The 20,825-nt window shown below is 43.2% G+C and overlaps 2 protein-coding genes across 6 annotated transcripts in view; one reads left to right on the top strand and one right to left on the bottom strand.

Moving 5' to 3' along the window:
* Positions 1-20,825, top strand: part of ralgps2 (Ral GEF with PH domain and SH3 binding motif 2) — a 71,125-nt gene that overhangs the window by 37,057 nt on the left and 13,243 nt on the right. The gene's annotated exons all lie outside the window — the stretch shown is intronic.
* angptl1a (angiopoietin-like 1a) lies at positions 2,582-20,271 on the bottom strand. Its single transcript, XM_069150049.1, has 6 exons — positions 19,891-20,271; positions 9,796-10,028; positions 9,040-9,660; positions 5,458-5,651; positions 4,171-4,441; positions 2,582-4,074 (listed from the first exon to the last, which is right to left on the bottom strand). Exons 2-6 carry the CDS (start codon positions 9,983-9,985, stop codon positions 3,887-3,889), a joined length of 1,464 nt encoding a protein of 487 aa, XP_069006150.1. The 5' UTR covers positions 9,986-10,028; positions 19,891-20,271; the 3' UTR covers positions 2,582-3,886.

Below are 20,825 nucleotides of genomic sequence, written 5' to 3'. Positions count from 1 at the left end.
CCCGATTTGCCAGCTTAGCTGTATGTCCTCATTGTGTGTATGTGAATCAGAAGGAAAGACTTTTCCTTTGCGAAGTGTTTGTGTGATGTGGGACTGGTTGGTTTTTCTTGAGTTGGAGTTTCTTTATGCATGTACGTGTGAGTGAGATGGTGTTTCCTTACAGTACGAGCTCATCGATGATGCGTGCGGATGTGTGATGTGCAACCAGCTGGCTGTCTTCAGGGCTCGATTGAGCCAAGTTGGCACACGAGAGGGAAATTGACACTCTCGTGTTCATGGATGTTTCTCTCAATCATAAATTCACCCGAACCCTCTGAGAAAAAGTAGGAATGAATGAATGGGAGATCGAACGCCACAATGCTTGTTCCAGAGCATCACTCCCAATGTAAGTGGTGTGTGTGTGTGTGTGTGTGTGTGTGTGTGTGTGTGTGTGTGTGTGTGCGCGCTTTGGCTGGTTTTCTCCTGATGGTTTGTGCATGTGTTCACCTCTCTGGTTGCTTAACAAAGTACCTGTTGAGTTTGGGACCAAGCTTAAAATAAAGTCCCAACCCACAACACAGGGTTAAAATTGCAACGTGTGTTTTTCTGTGGTAAATATGCCACACGAGGGTTTCTGCTTCTACAAAATGTGTTTGTGTACTTGTGACTTCCAATCATGTTTCTGTCTTCGTGTTATTTGCATCTCTGTGGGTGTGATGCCTATCTCTGGTGATAACGGGTCTGGAGAAAGTTACGTGTGTGCTCTACAGTGACTGAGCTGTGGTTCTTCTACAGTGAAACGTGTGCTAAACTGTGTGTGTGTGTGTGTGCGCGATGGTGTGATCTCTGACCTGCCATTAGGCCTGGCAGACACAGTCCCCTCTTGTCTGTGCTCACCACAGGGCCGGCCTGTTGAATGCTCAAATGAACTTGTTCCTGCTCTCGAGAAAGTCATGTAAGGACAAAGAGCCCATAGAAACACATGATGGCTCCACTATGACAAAACTCGCACACACAAGCAGCACAACAGCAGTAGCCGTAGTTCTCCGTCAGTTTGACTTCTACGTACGGCCACGGACTACTGTGCACCCAAGTGTTTTGACAAGTGCTCACAAGCCAATATACAAACATACAAATACTACTGATTTGATTTAAAGAGAAACTTGCTTCAGATTTGCAGTTGCATACATTAAGTATGAGCTGTTTGCTCTTATAACCAGTTGCAGTGGTTAAAACAGAAGTTTATCTGATGAAATCCATCCTGTGTAAACATGGGATGTTACACTTCTCTTAACAGTGCGTCATGCAAGACAGTGTTGTTTTTCATTGTACTGATGTCATTTTTTTGGCCTTGTTAATGCGGCGCTTTGGTATGCATTTTCTGTCTGGCTTCTGTCTGTGGAGAAAGACAAAGGGTCCTTGACTCCAGCTCCAGCCTGCTGTTGCTGCTGTGTAGTGGTAGCTGTTAGATAGTGTGTGGAATAACTAATGTAATGGAAATCACCAAAGTTAAAGTGTCACGTGTCTCAGATCAGAAATGCCCGCCAACTGTTAATTTCTCCACCGGTTCTTATAACCTACAGTTCCTATAACCAGTATGTCTATTACAGCCCGTCCTCATCACACCTGGTCTCTCAAGGTTATTTTCCACCAGTTACTTCTGTGACGGATCGCCGGCATTCAAGTCAATGCGTCATATCCCATCTGTCGCGCTGCAATGCATGTCAGCAGCATCCTAAAAGTGGGTCGGCGCTAAGATAGGGGTCAAGCACAAAGATCACGACAAGCTGAACAGAGCAGATCATCCAGGCAGGAAGTCAGTCAGAGGAGAACTAAGAGAATACAGTCAATTTTCAAAATAAAAGGTGCAGACACATCACTACATCACAAGAAAAGCTTTTTCCTACAGCTAAAGACAATTTAAGTGAAACACTTAAAAAAAAAAAAAAAAAAATTAGGAGGATTAGTGTTTTTTAATGACTAAAACACATCGTGCTGTATTCACTTTGTCTGTGGGCTACGGCACAAAGTATGAAATTACAACAGTGAACACAAAATGGATGAAAAGAAACCATTTGACCAACGTTTAGCTACGCTACAAGCACACAAATTCAAGAAACATGTCCAAATCTGGAAGTAAGAAAAAACAGGCAGACAAAACTGTCCGAAACGCTGCTGGTGGGTTATGAAGCCATGCAAATGTGGGGAGAAAATAGTGGCGCACATGCAATGTGCTTGATGGAAAATGCAGGTTAGACTGCAGGGATGTATATTATTTTAGATGTCTGACTGCAAACCAATGTGTGAGTTTTTATCTCGCATGGGCAAGCTAAAATCTGTTGACTGTATGAGTTCACCTCCTGACAGCGTTTGCATCAGACAGCTCTTATCTGCTCTGACTTATAGCTCCACTGAGGAGAAAGGTCCAGAGGGGAGCCATCATTTCAAGATATACATATTTTAGATGTGGGAGGAATGTGCCCCTGCTTCTCTTCCGCCAGCTGTCTTTTTCTTGCCTTTTATCATCTTTACTTTCATTTAGTTTAAATTCTTCTATTGCAACATCATTTAATATCCTCCCTTATCTATTTGTGTCCTTGATTTAGTCCAATCTACCTACACATTTCTTTCAAACATCTTTCACCTTCTTCTTTTCTGAATAAGAGTGCTGTGATTTGAAATGCAGCCTCTCACTGCGACCTCACAGTTCATTTTCATTCTGGCCGTTCTCTTTAGTTATTAACCCCCACTCCCCTGCACATTTTACTGTTTTATATTTGTGCTGGAAATTTTTTTATCACACATTAAAAAAAACTTTGTTGCTATTCATAAGAAAGTGACGCTCAGTGAAGAGTGAAACTCAAGTTTAATGTTTATAATTTTTTTTATTTTTCTTGGATGGCTGACAGTGCATGTCACCTGCTCTCCATCCTCAAGTCAACCAGACATCCACTCTGTATTGTGTGTGTGTGTGTGTGTGTGTGTGTGTGTGTGTGAGCTTCTGTTCAGGTGTTACTAATGTATTTCTACATGTGATTAAGAAGAAAAAAAAACCATATTAGGAATTGTATTGTTACAGGGCTAGATATAAAATGGCTGTTACTATACTTACTATAAATACCCTGATAAATAACAAAGAATGGCAGAGTGACAACATTGTGAACATTTGGCCTGAGTAGAATCACACCTCTTAAATTAACTTTCACAAATATAGCCAAAGATATTTACATACCAAAGCCAGCTCAGCCATATGCACATTGGACACGCACATTGTTACACGAGTTCACTTTCTGTTGGGGGCTTGCAGGAAACCCAGTCCAGAAAGTCCAGAAACTCCCAGAAACAGGTAGACAGTACGTTGAGCAAGGCCTGTCCTCTTACTGTTTTTCAGGTATTCTGTCACTTGAAATTTCTTCAATTTGTATGCTACTAAGGTTAAACATCCCAGTATATCCAATGCCCCTCTGTATAGGGAACACTACTTTCAATAGGTCACATTAGCTGCTCAGAAGAAACCTCATGTCTTTCGTAAATGACCATTTCCCTTTATTACATACTGAGTCTCAAGAAGAGTAAAATAGGACACATGGGAGTAATACTGAATGGGCTCAGGAGGGCTTGATGGACCATTATGGATAGGTGGAGGAGAGCAGTTACTCAGGGAAGGCGATGGCATCAGTCTTCATTTCAGCGTTAGAGTCAGCTAGCCACCATGCTGACTGCTGGAGTCGTTATCGTCTGGCTGTAAATACATACCACTGTCTCTTCTTCTGCTGTCTTTTACAAGGCGCAGTTAAACGATGACAGAGATTCCTGATTCTGCCCTTTTAACAGTATTTATTTATGCGTAGATAAAAGATAATGAAGGAGACTGAGGTGCATTTGAAGGGAACCGCAGTTTAAGGTTTCAGTCGATCGGTCGGATCAGGAGGCGGACCGACTTCAGGGAGTAGAAGCCGCCTCCGTAGTCCGCCCAGAAGATTCCATCCTGAAATTTGCTGCGGTAAACTCCCCCGCTATACCACACACCATTCAGATTGGTCTGACCACAAGCATTGTACCACCAGCCGCCTTTATGGAAATGGGCGCAGTTACCTAGCAAAGGAAAAAAACAGAACTTCAGAAAACGCACTTACTCTAAAACTAATACGCAGAACCAGGAAGTATCTTAAACTCGTACAATCCCCCTACCGGAAAATGTATCCTTGTCGCGATCGAGTGTGGTGAACTGTTTGCCGTTGTGACTGCTGAAGGAGTCCCCGGCGTTGCCCTGGTAGGTGCCCAGCCTCAGGCGATAACCCTCGCTCTCTGACTCCAGGTGAAAGCTGCTGTACTCGGCGTACACCTTCTTCCCTGTCCAGTCTTCCAGCTCGATCATCAGCTTATAATCGCCTTGTTTCCCCAGGTTGTAGATATTATCCAGTCCCAGCCAATGCTCACCATCTATGTTGCCGAAGCCTTTCTGTCAGGGACAAGCACCACAGCATGTTATTTTCAGTAGTGGATTATGTTTAAATGTCACTGCATTGTAGTACAGTATTAATTTGAGTTAGCGGATTAGACGCTGTGGTTTAGTGAACTGATGAAAGAACAGATCTCTTTTTATTCTGTGGTCAGTGAAGACAAATCATGTCCAAAAAACACAAATAGTAAAGTGGAGTGAGGGAAATGTCTTTGCAGAGTTTAAAAGGTCTGGTTCTTGTTATCAAGTAAAATTATGTCAAATCTGCTTCCCATTGAGGCGATAATGTGCTAAGGTTGTGACCTGTTGTTTCTCACTCAGCTAATTGGTTGAATGGGAGGGCCAGTGGTGATTTGGCGGTGGTTGCATGGAGAGTTGAGTACAGCAAGTGCAGAGCTACAGAGACGCACATCTGTCCCCGATCCAAACAGCAAGCAAGTATTGATTTTTATGACTGAGAGACTATGCTTGCTTTTGTTCCTAGAGAGGAGACCGAGAGCCGTCATTTTGCCAGGCTGTCATTTAGTCACTCTGGGTGTAACAAACACTCTTCCTCCGTCTCTCTTCACAACTTGTTCTTTTAGACCCTGGATCAGATCACAGTTGAAAAGGCTGAGACATGGGAAGAGAAGAATGAAGGGATCATTACTATCGGGGTTGAGAGTAGAGCTGCTCTTCCCTCTCGGCCCACTGGTGCTCCCTGTTTGTGTATATTTGTGTGGAGGACCCTGGATACAGCTCTTTGCTACAATTTCACTGTGAGGAAATCCACCACTAAGCTGTTTACACTTCTGGGGCATGTGTCTGCTTAGTGGCCCCAAAATGAACTGCTGAGACTGGGTCATTTAGGACAGGGGAGGGGGGCCACTTTGAAAATGGTTATCTCTCATGCAAAAATATATTTCCACCACTAGATGATATTGATAGGAATGAAAAATTATATTTTTGCTTAGGCTGTCTTATTAAAACCTGATGTTACCTTCTTAAACCTTACGTTCCTTTTTCAAAGAACTCACCTTGTAGTTCTCCCAGTTCCGAAAGAAGTTTACAGAGCCGTCTCTCCTCCTTTGCAACACCGTCCAACCTCCATTGTCAAGGCCATGCTCACACCAGGCCTGGATCAGCTGGTCACTGCTGTCTGTCTTAAGTAGGTACATCCCACTGGTGGTGTGGCCCGCCTGTCGCACCTGAAAACAGTCCCTGAAAGGGCCTGGAGTTGGAAAGGTGGTTGTAGAAAAAGGGGGTGAAAAATGATGGGTTAGAAAAAAAAGTGGCTCAGATTTAAAATGATCTCAAAATAGATCCATATTTCAGTGTCACCTTTGAAGCACAATCTGTTGGGATATGTCAATCTGGATATCAATCAATCAATTATATTATTAATGTTCTTCAGTATCCTTGTAGAGCCCGAACGACATTGGATTTTTGTAGTAAGTAAAAAAAAAAAAAAAAAAAAAAAAATCCAACATCTGTAGATATATTGTCTGATATTATTTTTATATTTACCATTTTGTACAGTACATAAATGCAATTTTTTTTTCCCCCTGCAACGATCCCTTAAATTTGGTTATCAAACACTTTTGACACTTTTGTACCAAAGACATGATGGAGGCAGGAGATTTTACAATTTGTCTATACTGACAATGCTGTGCACTAAAACCGTAAACTTCACTGGGATTTTAATCATTATAAATAACTATAAAAAATACAAATAGAACAATTTCTGATTTACCCGAACTAATCCTTACAATTTGGGCTTTGATAGTTGATGATGCTTTTGGGCTTATGGGGCAACAAGGTGTTGAAATGAGTCTTGCCATAAGGCCATAAAGACCTACAAAACTTACAGGTGTACAGATTGTATATTTATATCTTGTTATTGACTCTTGATTTCCACTAAAGCCATCTATTACCAGAATCCCCCCCAAAAAGATCTTTTCACCACAGACATTTTGACCTGTCATTGTAGGGAGAGCACAGGTGTATTAATGATGGCTCAATTCCATTAAGTGCCCCAGTAAACCATGACGATGAATCAACATGCACAAAAGCAGGACCTCCTCTAAGTGGGATGCAGCCATCATTAATAAACCTGTACTTTTCCTGCCATGAAAAAGGTTTATTTAAGCCTGAACAAATATTACTATAGAGTACCTTGAATTGAACAAGTGCATATGCAAAAACCATCATAATCAGGCAGACAAGAGAAAGTTGGGAAGGACCCCATGGTTTGAGGAGATGTATCATTGTGGCAGCATTCTTTGGAAATAAATCCCCTTTTTCTCTCACCATCCAAACCTCCTGCAGTCTGGAGTTGCAGAAGTACGCATCTGTGCACTTACGTTTTGATATGAATGTTCACCTGGAAGTAGCCTTTAGCTGAAGCCACGAGGTAGTGCTGCACCCAAAGCTGAAGCAGCTGAACCTAAACCCAACATAGTTCCTCTGTTTCCTCCTGTGTGAATATTTATTAAACTAGTATGAACACAGGCTTTGTGTGTGGGGCCTCCAGGGCCCAAAGGTTTCCCTAAGTGTTTGAACACATAAGGACCCAGTGTCTTGCCCCTGCACAGATATCTGAAGCCTCCCAGCACAGACTTGTATTTTTCCAGTAATGCCTTCGTCAGACTTTCATCAGGTTCTTCAGATTGAGGTTAAAAATAAATCGAACATAGCATAGTGGTTTAAAAAGGGTTGAACTAGACCAAACTGTGGTCAGGTAATGTGTATTTACTGAATCTACATGGAAGAGAGCTTTTTAGGGGGCTGTGGTGGTTTGGGGTTTTAAGTTTTACCTTTGTTCCCTCCCTGATTCAGATCTACACTGTCTGCGGAAAGCCTATGAAAATATACTCAACGGTGGCAGTTAAATGGCCAAAAGCAAATAAAACGTTGGTTCTCACATTCTGCATAATCCTAAGTCATGAAGGAACAGTACTCATCTTTGCCAGTAGGTAATATATATTTAACAGGGACAAGAGACATGTTTTGTTTGTCTTTTCCGACAAATGAAATGATGAAAGATGAGTTGTCAGCCACCAAAGCAAGCGACCCACCCCTGGCTTTTTGAGTGAGATCGATGTACTATGTATAAGGTCTGAGGAATAGAAACATAGAAACTTTCAGTTCTAAGGAGCTTTGATGAACTAATACAACAGTAAAATTACAGTTTAACAGTGGCTTGGCGAGGTAGGTTGGGGATTATTATGCATAGCTAGAAATATATATTTTTGTCATCTACAAGTGGAGTCCCTGCCACTTTACCTCCCACAGCCACTCCCCTGCCTCAGGTTCTCTTTGATCTCTTTGTGTTTCCTTTACTTTTTAATCTCCACGCAGGCTTTTAAAATATGCCCCCTTTGCTTCTCCTCTCATTGAGCTTGAAATAAGCCAATCATTATCTGCGCTTGGCATCAGTGGAAGGTGGTGCCGGTTCAGTGTTCTGAGAAGAGCAGTGTTTCACAGTCTGGTCTCTGGAGAGCTGACAGTGGACAACCTCTTAGTAAAGCACTTATCAGACGCTTTGGATTAATTCACACTTCACACTGGCAGTAACACAAAAAATACTCCACTGTAGTACAGTTTCATTTTTTTGTTTGGCAGCAACAGTAAACTGAGATTTTTTTTTAATAATGCCATAATGCAGGTATCTAACTGACATAAACTTAGGCAGACCTAATTAATGCAAACAGAATAACTCACAGAACTATTTCCTAAATGGTACCTGCTGGTTTTCTTCCCTCCGTTATTTCCCTATGAGTCACATCATCTCACCCTAAGTGACTCCCTCGTCTCTACTCAGACAGACCGTCTGTTATTCCCCCTTTTGTCTGAGGGATGTAATGAATGATTTCATCCATTTTATTATCGGGTTGTATAACCCCTGTCGACATTCCCCGCCACTCTAATCGCCAGTCAAAATATAACAGCCCAGACTAAGTTCTAGGAGCCATTTCCAAGTAGCGTTCTAACCTTGCAAATTAGTTTCACATTGGAGATTATGTCTCCCAGATGTCAGAATAGTCCATCCCTGGGAGAAACGTACAGAGGAGACTTGTCTGTCTCAGAGGATTGTATCTGATTGGATAGTGTTGTGCAGGGGTCTAAAGCTTGATGGACTAGTTCATGGGATGTGTGCTTTGTTTGACTAGTCCTCGTCCCTTTTTTTTTCTTGCCCAGACTGAATGTAAAGCTGATGAAAAAGCCTGGCAGTAGGTTCATATCCATTGTCTTTTCGGTGCTGTTCAAAGATTAATTTAATGCATATGCTGAGTGCAGTGCAGCCAAGACAGACAGCATAGTGGGATCATAGGGATGTATGATGTCACTGCCTCTGCTGCATGCCAACAATGAGCCAACTGTGCCTCAGTAATACCAACTGTTGTGAGAAATTACAATTTGAATTGCATTCCTTAGCTAATTGTGTTTTAGTAGTGCATTGTGTGTACAATTGAGCACAGATCCAGAAATAACCAATTACTTGGGTGTTTTGCTTTTGCTCAGCCTCCATCCTTTAAAACTCATTAGATCACAGATTATTTTAACAGTCTTCCCTTATCTCCTCCATCATCATCTGCCACTTTGAAATTGCTACATACCCTCAGAGGTAAGTGTTCCCTGCGGCGGTGGAGGATCAACCCCAAAGGGACTTGCAGTAGGTGGGTCCATGCGTGATCCTCGGGGGAAGGCCCGGTTGTTATTGTCCCTCTGAATCTCATTGGTGAAACGGTTGTTAACCGGTATATTCTGCGGGACCACCTGCACCAGCGGGGGAACTGGAGGCAGCTCACTGCGACTCAGCGTCCTCAGACACTGCTCCTCCAGCGCCGAGATGAGAACGGACTGGTTGTTGACCACCCCAGCCATCGTGGCAAAGCGGGACTCCAGCTCCTTGTACCTTGAAGCCAGTCGCATCATTTCTGAGGTCACGTTGAGGACACGGTTCTCCAGCTGGGCCAGCTCCAAAGAGTTGTCTCTCTTCCTGATGATCTCATGCAGCAGCTGCATATAGAGCTGGGTCACCCTAGAGTTCATGTTCCTGCTCTCTTTCCGCAGCAGCTTCATCTCATTCACCAAGTTACCATCCACATCTACCACCAGCTGCAGCGTCTCAATCTCACGCCGCTGTTTGTTGAGCACCTCCCGCACATCTGCAATGTCCATTCGGGTCACTCTGTCCTTGTCTGGCTCAGGGCCTGTGGTGCTGGCACAGATTGGACCTGATGACAGATAGGATTTTTTTTTTTTGTACATTAACAAGAAGTTCTTTTGATGCAATCGAAAGCAAAAAAAACAAAACAAAACAGTAAATATGAAACCAAACTCATATTTCTAAAAGAAGTTATCCTTTGTACCTGTGATTCTCTGCTCAGGTACCAGGAAGGTGTAGGAACACTTTTTGGCATCAGGATCCAGGGGAGCTCTTTTACTCCTGTGAAGCGAAAGCTCTTTTGTCCTGCGGCCTTCCCTGGAGCTCCTGCAGTAACTTTCCTCCCAGAGGGAGAGGGAGAGCAGGGCGCACAGGCTCCACATCAGTCCCTGCATTGCTGCTGGCTAGATGGACAGCTAGTGATGCTGCCAGGCCTCCCTGGAAGAATAAAGAACCTTAAGAACTAAGAAAACAGCTTCTTCTTTGTTCGCAACAAAGCTCATTAACAAAAGGAATGATAACAGACGGGGTGTTTATTTGATGCTTTTCCGGAAGAGACCCCAAAGGATTTATTTATTGTTTATTTATTTTTTATAAGTATTTGACAATTTTGCGATAACCTACTATTAATAATTGTTTAGAAAATTGAGCAGTAGCAGAGTTGTCACGTCATTGTTCCACAGAATCTTGTTTGTGTGGAAAGACTGTTGGAGAAAACGCATTTTCTCTCCAGCCAGCAGGACGAGGTCTGCTTTCTGTCTTAGTTTGTCCCCCTGCTGACAGACACCCCATTTTTCTGAGATTCTATTGGCCTCCATTAAGACGGTCTGATACGTGGCTGTCCTTGGCATCTGCCTTCACATTTACTTTATCTTCTGCAGTCTTAGTTAAAAAAAATATATATATATTTTGCAAACTCCCATCCTCTTGTCTCGTATACTTGTATAGTATGCATGTTAGTGGTCTTTTTTTCAACTACAACAATCTGTCCAGGAACCACAAACTTTCAGTATGTTAAAGAAATCTAGTTCCAGTTTTGGTCTCAGTCTATTGGAGCCAGAGGTTTTTTGGAGCCTGCCCCTAGTGGCCCTCTGGTATCGCACTGAAAAGCACATCTGCACTCGCTTCACCTTTCAGACCTGAAGTCTACGTCAATTTTTATATGCACTTGATGTTCCTGAGTTAGAACAGTCTAACGGCCAGTGACACTTAGTTTTCAGTTAAGTGACTACTACAACACACATAGAACAATCATATCAACAAATGATACAATGCAGTGAGACCCTGTTTTTTTCTATTAATAATATGGGTGCATCCCTTCTCCTTTGTTTTAGTCCCTTTCTAACTTTGCATCTTTTTACCAACATTGATTTAAGCATCATCATCAACATGGAGAGCACATATTTGCCTAATTCAGACTGCTGCTGCTGCTAAATGCAAATGGTATTTCAATGCAGTGGAAATGTAAACTCATATTGCTTAAGGAACCTTTAGTTTGTGATTCATTTTCTAATATTTGGTCAAAACAGAAAACTGACCTTATTGTCCTATATTATACTGTTGCCTACTTGCACATCACCCCACCACTCTCTTAAGTAAAACGCACTGACCCCGAATTCCAATGCAACTTTCTGAGATAGGTTAAAGATGCCAACAGCGATGTTAGGTAGGAGGTAGTATTTGTGTTTCACTTGAAAGACAGTCACTACAGGGGTGAGTCCAAAAAACAGTATGCGCAAAGCTGTTTGCAGTCCTGTCTTCTTTGAGGGGCAACTCCTGCCGCTCCTCAACCACTAACTGTAGTTCTGTTCCTCATCAATACGCAAATGCAAAAGAAGAAGAAAAAAAACACAAACAAAACTCTCAGATGTATACACTGCTCCGTTTAACACCCTGGCCTGGGCCTGCGTACGGCCAATAAGGTCTAGCCCTCCTAATCCACTCCATCACGCTTCACAGTCAGTTTTTGCTCAGTGCCACATCATTAAGTCCTTCTTCCACCCTGAAACTCAGGCGCTGTGTCTCCCATATGACGCCATTGTGGTTCTTCAGGAATTCTGGCAATTCTGTCACTTGGAACAATGTTGAGTGGGGACAACATAACGGCGCGTACTGCAGATCTGGAGTGTGTGTGTGTGTGTGCGCACTCGTGCGCGCCCTCCTGTCTTGATGGTATATGTGAGTTTATGCGTCCATCTGTATGATTGAATACTGTGTGTGCATGACTATCCAGAGACGTTATTCATTTTCATGGTGTGTTTTTCCAGAAGCCGGTGTGTCTGACAGCGTAACCAGGTACTGTATCCTTGCTGACCTCAGTGAGAGCTGCTAATGACTTTAACAGCATCAGCAGTATCATTTTTCTGGTGTGTCTTCTCTTCTAAACAATAACTTAAAAAAAAAATTTTTTTTTACTGTTGCTATCAGTTTTGCACAAGTGTCAACCATTACCCGCTTCCATCTCTTTCTTGTTATCCTCCTATTATCCCTCTCCTGTCTCTCTGTTCTTGTCTTGTGGAGTCTGATTTCCTCCTGGGTGGTGGTTCAGGGTACGAGGGGCCTAGCCTCTTTCATGGAACCACAACATATCAAAGACATTCCAGCGAACATTGAGAGGTCACCAGTGTATCGTGAAGGTACAACGTTTACAGTGCTTTACAGGGCTCTTTTTTTCTTTTCTTTTTTTCCGACCTCAGAACTAAAAATGAAACACTGGTGAAGTGCTTTAAAACTGTGAGGGTTATTGAGCAGAAAACATAAAATGCTCACCTGCGGGAGAAAAACTTTCACATGCTGTACTCACAGTCAAGCACGTCAATGTTTTCTCTTTATGTTCTGCAGACTGGAAATTCTGATTTCCAGAGAGTTCTATTTACAAAGGAGAGAGGCTGTTTTGATTTAATCATGTTTGTAGTGACCTGCTCAGCTGCCCGGCTTGACCGGCTATACAGGATCAGCAGAGACGGCGGGGTAATTATGCCAACAAAAGGGCACATCTGCCGCTTTCTGATTCATCAAGAAAACAAGCAGCATGCAAGTGGTGCCTGAGTAGACACCACCTGGGCAGGTACTTAAAACCTGCTATACCAGCTTGTTTACTGAACATCTTTTTAACTCGCAATGGAAACGCGTTGCAGTCCCTCTGTGTACGTTTTTATGACGAGCTAAAACAAAGTCATTGTATGGATTGTTTTCTTTCCATTCGCTGGCTCACATGTACAAGTGCTGCATGTTTGGTGTAGCGTTGGCATGAATGAGCAATGTTCCCTCACTCTTGAGTATTATTTAGCTCAAAGTATATCGTGAGGCGCTTCAGAGAAATGTTACTCCGAGTCAGAAGATAGAAGAGCACCGAGCTGGGCGTACAGACGCTACAGAGAGTGCACACGGGGAGGAGATGAGGAGCGACAGGCTATACGGCTGAAACAAAGAGCAAAGATTTAAAAGGAGAACACGGACAATCGTAGGACTAAAGTGGTAGAAAAGTGGGTCATGGTCCTTTTTCCCTTCCCTGGTCAAGCGTAATGAACATAACTCAAGGCAGAATCTCTTATAGATCCATTCTTATATAATATATTTCCAATCTTTTCACTGGCTCTTTCTTTCCATTTCTTTCCATTCCATACAAATCTTTCATCTCGGTGTAAATCCTCCTGTTCTCCGCTGTCTTTCCTCTGTTTGGTGTTCCTTCCCTTCTTTTCATTTGTCAATAAATAAAGCCATATGATAGTCAACCACTGTGAGCAGCCCACCAAATAAGAGAATAATTTTCTCCTTACAAATAGGATTTATACAATTTCTTATTGGCTCTGCCTTTCTGACAAACAGCTCGTGTATTACTCCACATTAATGTGAAACCATTGAAACACACTGTGGAAAAAAAAAAAAAAAAAAAGATTTGCAGCAGTCACTTCTGCTGGCCTTTTTGTTTTGGCAACACTATGAACTTCTGAGTCTTCCTTGGTGTACTGCTGGGCTCTCATCCCTAATAATTCTTTATCGCCAGGAGATCTCACTCTTTACTTGCCCTCACTTCCCTGCGTCTGTCTATTTAGTGGAAATATGGGTTAATTTGTTTTTATGGCAGTTATTGCAAGTCTGTGGGCAGACAGTCTGCTTCTTTTGCTCTGTTTTACCACACACACTTTCTTCCAACTGGGAATCATTTTCAATTGAACAAGACAACCATTTCACTGTTTAAAGCCATTAAACTCTGTCAACTTGTAAAGGCAAACATCGTGTCTGCAGATCCGGCAGGGCTATATTTTGCTTTATGGTTTTTGTTCATTGTGCTTGTTGTCTTAATGCTCTAATGTTGGAGATAAACGGCTCCTCTGGTTCTTACTAAATACATCTCTGACTTGAACAGGGAAGTTGATTGTCTGAAGCCTGAGGCTTTTGTTGATTTATCTAGTAATGATTTCACAGCTTAGTGCCGCGCTGACACATCTCGCACAAAAATACACTCACACAGTGGTTGGCCTGCACATGCTCATATTTGCACACAGTTCTTATGCAAAAACACACGCACAGAATGTGAAGTGGTGTCAAGTTGATTTCAGATTGGTTTTGGCTTGCTTTATTTATGGCGGCCACACATCCACTCTGGAGGGAAACTAGCTTTCGTCTACCTCTGGTTTCTGTGTGGGAGCTGATGTTGTACATTAATACTGATTAGCTTTGTGCCTGACTGGGAGACAGAAATCATTCTTTTCTGCACGCTGTAGGAGAGGAAATGACCAGAGAACTCATTAAGTAAGAACGGCTGCTTACGTTACTCCCAGATAGAAAATTAGCTTTGAATCGCTGGTTTAACAGCACAATGAATGTTGGTTGTTGCCTGACAAAGACAGCCATATGTCACTCGTTTGGCCTCAGGTTACACTGTATGTATTGGCAAAAAGCCTCTTAAAACACACATTCTTTCTGGACCTGAACAAACCGATTAATATACATACGGTATAAACTGCCTGCATGGAAATCTGATTTGCTGCAGGTGTCTGGTTCGCTGCAGGCGAAGGGGGCATTATGTGTGCTTTTTCATACTAAGCCTATTGATGTCAGTCTTATACTGTAAACAGTGTAGCAATGAATGCAAATTGAATAAAAAGGCATGTAAATAAAATGTCTGCATGCAGAGTAACGTCCTTTTCTTACAGTGTACATTAAAGCATCCTGTTTTATAAACGTTAACAAAGATAAGAAAAATAATCTTGTTGTATTTTTGCACTCTGAACCCAAGTATGTTTTCAGAATTTCTCTATCACGCACACAGATAGGGAAAAGTGGTCCCAAGGAAAGTAGGGTTCCTCTGTGTTGGCAGACTAATGCTGGACCATAAATAAACAAGGCCAAATCTAGATGAAAATAATACACTTGCGCATTTAGATGTAAATTTCTACATATTTGAAGTGTAACAACAGCCTTATTTCTCAGTAAAATACATCATGTCTCTTTTAAAACAGGCCTGATAGAAAACTTCTAATAACAGATTTGAATTCAGCATAAAAGAAATACTTCAAGGTCCAACAATTTTAGTATAAGGGATCAAAAACGGTTACAATGTTGTTGCCCTGGGTTATTGGTTTATTACCATACAACAAGGAAAAGTAATGGATGTGGATGTTATCTTTATCAGGGCAGTAATATCTGCTTTGGATTTAAATGAATGAATATGATGGTATTTGTCAAATAAGGCTACAATTCCTTATTGATCAACAAACAAAGCTGCCCTGTTTGTCTACAGCAGTGAACAGTGATGGAGGTGTATTCAGATATGTTGATAGTCCATTTGGTAGTGGACTATTTATTCCTGTATCCAGTATGAAGGACTAGATAGAGTGTAAAATGCAGATTAAGGGTTTTTAACTGTGGTGTGTGGGTTTCCGAGCTCGTGGTGCGTCTCCTGCAGTGATTTACCAATTCTAATGTGTCAGTCTGTAGCCTGATGAATTGCAGTTCAGCAACTGGGAGAGAAAGACTTGGATGAAAAGTATTTATATTTTCACAGTCAATGTATTTCCCAGCCTCAAAATCCCCTGCTTCCACTCCCCCATCTGGCCCTCAGACTTTCCCACAATAAGTCCAAAACGCTCCGAAACACAACACCTCATCACTGGTCAGAAAAGGGGGAGAAATGGGGATGATTGAAGGACAGAAGTGGAGTTTTGGCAACAATAAATAGCAGCTTTGCTTTACATGACAACATGGATGTCAGCCAGCCTTTCGTCCATACATGAAGTCACCAGGCCACTGTTTTTCTCCACAGAGCTGACTTACATGACTGCTCATACACTTTATTCTGTGTGTGCTTGCTGAAACAATTGGTCACGGAGCCACAAGCTGGACTGACTGCTAAGAATCCATCTGACCGGCTTCAAATTACATTACATTTAGCTGATGCTTTTATCCAAAGCGACTTACAACACACCGATGGTACACCATCGGGAGCAATTTTAGGTTTCAGTGTCTTGCTCAGGGACACTTGGGTGTGTGGACAGGAGGAGCTGGGGATTGAACCACCAACCTTCCGATTAGTGTGCAACCCACTCTACCGACTGAGCCACAGCCTCCCTTGAATGAAAGGCTTGAATGAAAATCAGAGGGAGGAAATACCTGTAGAGGAGAATGCAGCATTGTGGGGACGCAGTAAAAGTACTGACATCATCAAGCGATTAAAGACAACAAAAACGTCCGCAAGCACACAGAGAAAAAACACTGACAACATCAAGCAAAAATTCATAAAAGCCTCATTAACAAAACTGAAGAAACCTTCCAGAGATTATTACTGCAGCCACACTAGAATGTAAAATACCTCATTATTGTTGTTGTTTTGTCTCCTCGTTAAACGGTGCATAATGGAAATATTAAAATGGAAATTAGAGCAGGTACAAAGAATGAAAGCAGGACTTCCTTTGCATTTATGATCTGAGCCTGTAATTAAAGCTGGAGAAATTTGAAATTGAATTTGTGCCATATGAGGTGGTTCGATTCAAGACACCATCAACCGAAAGTTAGAATATATTCAAGCCACACGAAAAACGTGTTTGTGCCTGCTGCTTTCTAGCTACTAAGTTGTCTCCCCTCATGATGCCGTATTAGTGAGGAGTGAGGCCCCACGGGCCCCCGTCTGTTTTCCTTCTTCTGTAGTGAAACTCTAAACATGTGGCCTGATGTTGGGGGTCAGAGGTCAATATGTGGGATTAGTGTGCAGCCCCCCCCCCCCGCTCGCCCACGCCACCAACCCCTTGCAATCAATTGGTCTTTGTGAAAAGCGTGTTCCCCCTCTTCCTCTTTATGCACAACACACACGTAAATGCGCAAACTCTCTGTTCTTCTGCTCGTGCCATCTGGGAGGACATAGTTGACTTGAGGTCGTCTCTCTCTTTCCGTCATACTTTGCAACGATAAGGACTCTCAACTCTCCAGCAGCCTCCTCCATCACACCTCATCCGGCTGCCTCCCCCATTGTAAAACAAACACCCAGCCTGCCTCCGCGCCACAAACACAACGCTCTTTGTGCACATACATGCACACACAGGCACAATATGAACCCTTGCAGGTGTAAATGGCTGCAGGTTACATCATCTTCAGCTCGTGTCTTCCTGGATAATGTATTACCCAGGCTGACAGATTAGGCCGCCAGTTCAGGTGGCTTCCGTCTTGAATAAAACCGGTTAAGGGACACTTTGGCTTTGAACACGCTGCTTCTAAGGTTTCACGCAGCAGCAAAGAGCTGGGGGAGGTTCAGGGGAGAGAGGAGAGCCAGGAGGATGGAGTAGTCCAAATTTGTTTGGCTGGATAGTGTGAATTTTCTGTTTCAGGGGATTACTCATAACCACTCGGCCTTTCTTGTTTTGGTTTTTTTTAATTTTTTATTTCCCCTCTGTGTCACACCTCACCTTAAGCTCATACCTCAGACTACACATGCTTCCTATTAGCTGAATCAACAAGGAAGAACACATACATTCACACACTCACACAGCATTACACACTCATTGCCCACTGGCTTTACTTAGTTAAATGCCTCTACTTCGCTTGTCTGTTTACCTCGACCTCCTGGCTGACCTCTTCCTCCTTATGATGACCTGTCTGTTCAACCGTGTCCAAGCTCTCATTAAGAGGGTTCTAAATGAGCGTCACAGTGCAGCTAGAGACTCTACTGCGAGTCTTGCTGCAGCTCTTGCCCCCCCCCCCCCCCCCCCCCCCCCTCATAGTTAATTATTTGGAGCTCTTTACCCAATTCGTAAGTACGAGTACGGCAGGATTGCTGTGTGACTTCTAATGCAGGTTTGAGTTTTCGGAGATGCAATGTGTCCGACTTGCTTTGCTGTGGTTGGATTTAACCGCATGTGGTCAGCGGTGCCAGAGCTGTGTTGTTGGACAGCCCCTGGTTGTATCCAACATGTGGTATCTTTGTCTGCTTCTATATGCGGCTCTGTTCGACAGATAAGATCAGCTGAGCTGTGCATTACACATCTGTGCCTGTGAACGGTCGGCACTCACAGGCTCAGGTTAAGCAGTGAGATATGATTGGGTGCATGCCCATCGCCCGAAAACCGCAGCTGGTTGGTGCTGGCTGGGCGAGCTATCAATCCCCTGCTACGTTAAAACATGGTTTGTGACAGGACGGCTGGGGGAGGGCAGCCTCTGACAGCATGCACTACCCGATTGCTATTTATTGGCTCGTCCGGGAGTTTTAAGAACTTTAAATAGGACGGACATCAAACAGGTTTTTTTTGTTGTGATGTAGAGTCCAGGGTGGGGGTTAAGAGAATAGTTAGTTTATATGTGGATTGGTACTAATGACCCAATTTAAAGCCCATCCCCCGTGCACTCGAGGTTCAGGTTGAACCCGAGGGCTAAACACTGGCGCTCCGGCACGGAATGTTCTGGACATGTCTCCGACAGCTGCTGCTGCCTCCTCTCTATCATTTTAGCTTTCTTTCTTCTTTCTCAGCCTGAGTTATTGGAGATATTGATATTGTAATTTATTGCCCATAAGGGAAAAACGAGAGAGCTCATGAAATGTTTTCTTAGCCTTTTTGCCGTTCCCTCATTTTGCCTTTGACTTGAAACCCCGGCTGTTTGAGGGTCTGTGTGTGTGTCTCTCAGGGTCATTTACAGCATTCACAGATGTGGTTTTGTAGCGAACAGAATGTTTTCCACTGATCCCACCAACAGACCAGAACATAAGTGAAAACATTTGAAGATAATTGTGAGTTGGTGATATGGAAGTGCACCAGATTGATGTTATTAGTGTTCAAAGCTTTTTACTATAATGGCCAGGTTGTGACTGAAGTGTCTTATGTCCATGCCGTGTGTGTGATAGAGGATGTGGTTTGGGTTGTCTTACATTCTGTTATCATTTCTCCCTCTAACATGACCCTGTGATGGAGACTAGTGAACTCTCTTAGCAACACACTGTTCACTCCTAAGTATTCCCCGAGCTACAGTGCATTTTCGTCGCATGATCTCAGCCCCTATAAGAGAAGCATATGTTGAGAGACATGTTATCGCCTCATTAGGTGTGATCCTATTCATCTAACCCTGATTCCACCAGGTTAACTCGGCTCTTTCCCCGCACCCCAGTCAGAGGCCAGACTCAGAAGGTACTGTATTAGGAAACCAAAAGCCAAGAAAAAATAAACAAGCCTGGCTCCAGAGCTCAAATCTCTCCATCTGATCAGATCAGTCTCCCTCAAGTGTTGCTGGAATGCCCCACTTTTCGTGCTCTTCACTTTTTTTCTTTTCTGCTTCTCCTCAGGTAGGACGCGGAGTACATTTCAGGGAAAGTGTAAGACCTGTGATGTTTCTCCCTCTTGCATCTAGAAGCATGGGCTCCATTGACTGCACATTTTCCATTATTTAAGGGTTTTCTGCTAAGATTACTTATTACATAACAGATGTCAATTCTGGCCCTACACGCGGGAAATGCCCAAATCCCCAATCGCTGCACAATATCAATAAATTCAGTTATTTTCCAACACCATCAACTCACTACTCTCCCTTTAAGTCCCTGACTTATGCCGATACGCGATACACTTCTCAGCATGCCGTCTACACTCTATCCCAGTCAGACTCAAGAGAAAAGCCAAAGAAGCGTTGCTAAATGTCTGCAGACACAACCTCCAGTCACGAAACGTCCCAACCTCTAAGCCAGAGCTCTCACAGCTGCCCAGATACACACACTCGCACATACACCCTCACACACAACCCTACAGACACACACAAACTCTGTCTTGCTGACGCATACTCCAAAAAACAAATTGAAAACAGAATAAACTCAGGCAGCGTTTACCTTTTCGTTATCAGTAGTGGTTTGAGATGTTTTCCTGCAGTTACAGTATCACTTGTGTATTGTATTGTGTCTTCACCGAGCTGCAGTGCTCAGGACTCATCTCTCTGTCTTTGCCTTTGTCCCAGTCGTCTGAGGCGCTCCCCTCTGCTCCACTCCTTCTGTCCCGTAGCTGCAAATCAGTACAAGGCTTTTAGTCGAGGCCTTCCTTCCCAAAGACGTGCCTCTCTCTGTGGACTTAGCTGTCCCGGGGCTCAGGCTGGGGCATGGTTCAAAAGCCGGCCACTTCAACAGACTGAGCTCTCACCGCTGATGCCTTGAGTTTTTCACAAAGGATGGGGGAGACTAGAAGAGGGAGGGGTAGGAGGAAGAGAGGGGAGGAGAAGGGGGATGAGGGTGTGGGTGTTGGAGATTGCCTTTTTTTTTTTCTTCTTCTTCTTTTCTTTCTTTCTATTTTTTTGGAGTTTCCCAGCCCACCTCTGATGTCACTATACTGGGGGAAAAAAAAAAAGACAGAAAAAGAGAATAACATAGCTGCCTCATTACATTTCCCATCCTCAACAATGGCCTTCATGGTTCTTACAAAGAAGAAGCGAGTTGAGTCAAATTAGGCGACGCCTGTTTAAATTCAAAAATGCTTTGCTGACACTGGTGCTCGGGCCGAGCTGCTCCGACCCCTCTCTCCTCAATTACATCGCCGCTCTCTTCTTTGCTTTTTCCTGTAGCAATAAGAAGAGCTGATTGTAATGCTGCTCGGGTTTCTCAGCTCCTTCCTGTCGAGAACAGCTGGATTTGTGAGAGCTGGAGACTAAAGCAGGCAGATAAAACTGATTTGTGGTGCTGTTTGAGCAAAAATACTTGATCCTGGTGTAGTCGGTGCTCATCTGGACTCACTCATTATCACCGCTGTCGTTTACTTTAATGAGCGAAGGGGTCCA

Source organism: Embiotoca jacksoni, unplaced genomic scaffold (genome assembly GCF_022577435.1).
Source record: "Embiotoca jacksoni isolate LCO1_2020_lvr unplaced genomic scaffold, fEmbJac1.0.p SCAF_16, whole genome shotgun sequence".
In the NCBI taxonomy this organism is placed as follows: domain Eukaryota; kingdom Metazoa; phylum Chordata; class Actinopteri; family Embiotocidae; genus Embiotoca; species Embiotoca jacksoni.
This window is presented reverse-complemented; position numbering and strand designations above follow the sequence as displayed.

Bases quoted from the DNA above. Each gene is read 5' to 3' on its own strand.
- angptl1a (XM_069150049.1), bottom strand. From the start codon at position 9,985: ATGCAGGGACTGATGTGGAGCCTGTGCGCCCTGCTCTCCCTCTCCCTC. The intron at 9,661-9,795 runs GTACAAAGGATA...ATCTGTCATCAG, and splicing joins ACCTGAGCAGAGAATCACAG to GTCCAATCTGTGCCAGCACC. The intron at 4,075-4,170 runs GTAGGGGGATTG...TTCCTTTGCTAG, and splicing joins CGACAAGGATACATTTTCCG to GTAACTGCGCCCATTTCCAT.